Source organism: Juglans regia, chromosome 12 (genome assembly GCF_001411555.2).
Source record: "Juglans regia cultivar Chandler chromosome 12, Walnut 2.0, whole genome shotgun sequence".
Taxonomy (NCBI): Eukaryota; Viridiplantae; Streptophyta; class Magnoliopsida; order Fagales; family Juglandaceae; genus Juglans; species Juglans regia.
This window is the reverse complement of record NC_049912.1, coordinates 31165700-31169370: the sequence shown is the minus strand read 5'-3', so window position 1 is coordinate 31169370 and position 3671 is coordinate 31165700. Positions and strand designations below refer to the sequence as shown.

The window sequence follows — 3671 nt, the reverse complement described above, 5'->3', positions numbered from 1 at the left end:
TATATAATAATAAAATATTATTAAATTAATAATTTTTTTATTTAATTTATTTGTATCATATTTTATAATTCTACTAATTTAATATTAATAATAATTATATTTTAATTAAATTAATATTAAAAAAATTATATTTTCAAATGTCATTTAATGTTAATAAAAAAAATTGAGATTAAACTTAATTAGAGTAAAAAATTATTATTTTAATATTTAATAAATCAATTATAATTTTCTATATTTAATTAATTACTATAATAAAAATTTAAATTATTTTAAAAATGATCAATTTAATGTAAAATTTTTTGATATAAATTATCTAAATTTTAATTAATCCCCTCGTTTAATCAAACCAACGAGAATGCTGTTAGCCGACAGTGACACCATAAAATTTTCTAAACGTGTACTGCGTTCTCTCTCCGCTCTCCCATCCCATCAATTCATAGCTGTGCCTCACTGCCTCCGTCGTTCTCTTCTCTCACGTTAACCCCTCTCTTAAAGGGAGTGTCTCACGCCCAATCCTCCATCTCACGCGCTACCAACCACCCAATGGCCTCCCCACCGACGCTCCCTATGTCGAACCCCTCGCAATCATCCCCGTCCCCAATTGCCACACCTGCCTTTAGCGCCTTCCTCTCACGGCTCTCGTCCTCCATCCGCCACGGGTTATCCCACCGACGCCCTTGGTCCGAGCTTGTCGACCGGAGCTCCATGGCTCGACCCGATTCACTCCCCGAGGCATACTCTCGGATCCGCAAGAACCTTTCCTACTTCCGCGTCAACTACTTAACCCTCCTCGCCCTCGTCCTCGCCCTTTCCCTGCTTTCCCACCCTTTCTCCCTCGCCGTTCTCCTCTCCCTCTTCGGGGCCTGGGCTTTCCTCTACGTCTTCCGACAATCCGATCAGCCTTTGATCGTTCTCGGCCGGACCTTCTCCGACCGGGAAACCCTTCTCGGCCTGTCCCTTTTGACAGTCATCGTGGTCTTCCTCACCAGCGTCGGATCGCTTCTCATCTCGGCTTTGATGATCGGCTTCGCCATCGTTTGCGCACACGGTGCGTTTAGGGTTCCCGATGATCTCTTCCTCGATGACCAGGAGCCTGCCAATTCCGGATTCCTCTCCTTCCTCGGCGGCGCCGCTGCGTCCGCTCCAGCAGTTACCTCCCGCGTATGAACCAGATCTTGACCTCGCTAGCCACGTGTAAGTTTGGTAGCTGTGAAATTGACCATCTTGTGTTTGTAGTTGTAGTGAGGAGCTCAAAAGGTTCATTTGCTTAGGAAATCCGAGGCAAATGTTAGGGTTTTTGATGTTTCTTTTTCTTGACCGATCTTTTATACAGAGTGGAATTGAATTGAACTATTTGTAGATCTCATTTTTCTAGACTTGGATGGGGGAAGAAACATTATTATGGCCTCAACTTTTCAAAAGAAAAACAAATTCTAGACTTGAATGGGTTACTAGTTCAGAGTAGTTCATAGTAGTTCTAGTACTTTTGGTTTTTAAATGAATGCAGTTTTATCAGTTGTACAATGTTCATGTTGTATTTTTTATTGAACATATAATATTATCGTTGTTTGAAAGTTAAGGGAAAAGATAGTAACTCCGTGGCCTTAAAATGATGCTCCTGTACCGACCTAAAACAAGAGGCCCGGCTTGTTCTTATGATGGATTTATAAGGATTGATTAAGCAGTAGTTTACTGCAAATTATCTCCGTGGAGTTTGCAAGGTCCTGCATGGTAGGGAAATAAATGAGGGAGGTGACAGTTTGGGTCAGCACCTGAACGGCTTAACCCCCAGTATGGGTGCTGTTGTAATTGTGCTCCCTATCAGATATAGGATTCATCCTCTTATGTTCCTGCAGCGTACGCTCAAACACTGCAGAAATTTGAAGGGGTTGGTGGGGATTGACTCTTGCATAATTCAAGCCATTTCTGCGCATGTTTGTCAATACTTTCGAGTTATTATTATTGGATTTGATTCATACTGTGTTTAAAACGGATTCATGCTTGCCAGATATTATTGTTAAAAACTTTGGCTTCTCGTTGTTTTTAATCTACCTGACAGTTTAGAAAGAGAAAGATGTTAACGTTTCTGAGGGCACCGTGTTCTTCTCTTCTGCCCTCCCAATTTCCTATAATAAGGATGTTACCACATAATTTTTCTTAGAAAGATTGTGTGACGAGCATGTTTTGGCCACATATCGGAACAGGTTTTGTATCATCGATCTATGTTTAGTAGATACGTTACATTTCTGAATTTTTTAAACGTGTCAATCCTAATTTCATTTGGTTTTTAGCATAAGAAATCTGTGCTCGATGGAAACCAGACTACCTGCTGTCCCCAGATGATACTCTGCTAGTGCTAGAATCAAGCTTATCTTGCATGGCTGTGCATAAGCCTTTTTTTTATGGTGCTATTCTGGAACTCGAGTTTATGTATGATCTTTTTGCAATTCAAGGTCAGTTTTGAGTTCAAATGGAGGCAATAACCTAGATATATGCTTGAAAATTTATTCTAATTGGTGCGCAAAATATTGAAGATTGCCGCTGGGTTTTGCAAATTTGATGCCAAGGATCCGGCTGCAAGAATTTTGTCCAGGCTCTTCGTTACTGTTAGCAACATGATATGCTCAGGCCTATATTGATATGGATCGTACTTGTTTTTGCAATCGAAGCTAAGATGAGCCCTTTCCCGCCTCTTTTTGAGCTCGTACGGATGAGTTGACCGCGCAGCTTTTACTTGCAACAAAATTGAGAACCCTAAGCATGATTTTTTTGGCCTTTAAGCTGTTCTATTATTAATATTCTCTCTCGCTTGTGTTTATATGAAGCAACAAAAGAGTGGTATTGGTGGTCCTATTTTTTTTTTTTCACTTGGTTTATTCTGCTTTGCTTTCGCAGATAAAAAAATGAATTGAAATTAAAATTAAAAGTTGAATAAACATTATTTATTAGAATATATTTTTTTAAATATTATTTTTATTTTAGAATTTAAAAATGTTGAATTGTTTATTTTATTTTGTATGAAAATTTAAAAAGTTATAATGATAAGATAAGATAAATAAAGAGGAATTATAAAAACGCTTATAACTGCCTTTATATATATACATATATAAAGTTAGGAAGTTGTATGGGCCCAGTGGTTCGTTACACCATGGCCAACCTGATCAAGCAATTATTCGGGAGCTATGGAATGGGGATGGTTTTTGTTTATAATGGGCTTTCTCTGTTGCTCAGTTACAATGGTTCGTGTGTTAGGGTTCAGGGACTCGACTAGGGAGGAAAAGAAAAAAAAAAAAAAAGTCTAACCTTGTTCCTTCCCTGCAATAGATGTGAAGTGGAGCTTCCAACTGAACCCAAACACGTGTAAAAGGGAGTGCCATACTTTCAGTTCAGAAATCCATCAAACCCATCCGCGGCAATGAATCCTGTTGAAAAAATTGGCATGAGGGAGGAAAAACAGAGGTAGCGAGAGCGATTTACATTCATAAAGCATAAAAGTCGAAACACTTTATACGTAGAATAAATATATATAGAAGTTACTGTTAGGAGTAATTATTTTGTACACATGATGTGGCATCATATAGACTACACATCTCCTAAGTCTAAAAAAAATAAAGAATTAGAAACAGCTATGTAGTGAGTATAAAATGTGCATTGCTACAGTAGTTTCTCTC

At 38.3% G+C, this 3671-nt stretch overlaps 1 protein-coding gene across 1 annotated transcript; it reads left to right on the top strand.

Annotated features, from left to right (window-relative positions):
• Nucleotides 1-375: 375 nt before the first annotated feature.
• On the top strand, nucleotides 376-2849 carry LOC109004751 (PRA1 family protein B3). Its single transcript, XM_018983417.2, has 2 exons — nucleotides 376-2453; nucleotides 2535-2849. Exon 1 carries the CDS (start codon nucleotides 544-546, stop codon nucleotides 1165-1167), a length of 624 nt encoding a protein of 207 aa, XP_018838962.2. The 5' UTR covers nucleotides 376-543; the 3' UTR covers nucleotides 1168-2453; nucleotides 2535-2849.
• The last annotated feature ends 822 nt before the right edge of the window (nucleotides 2850-3671 follow it).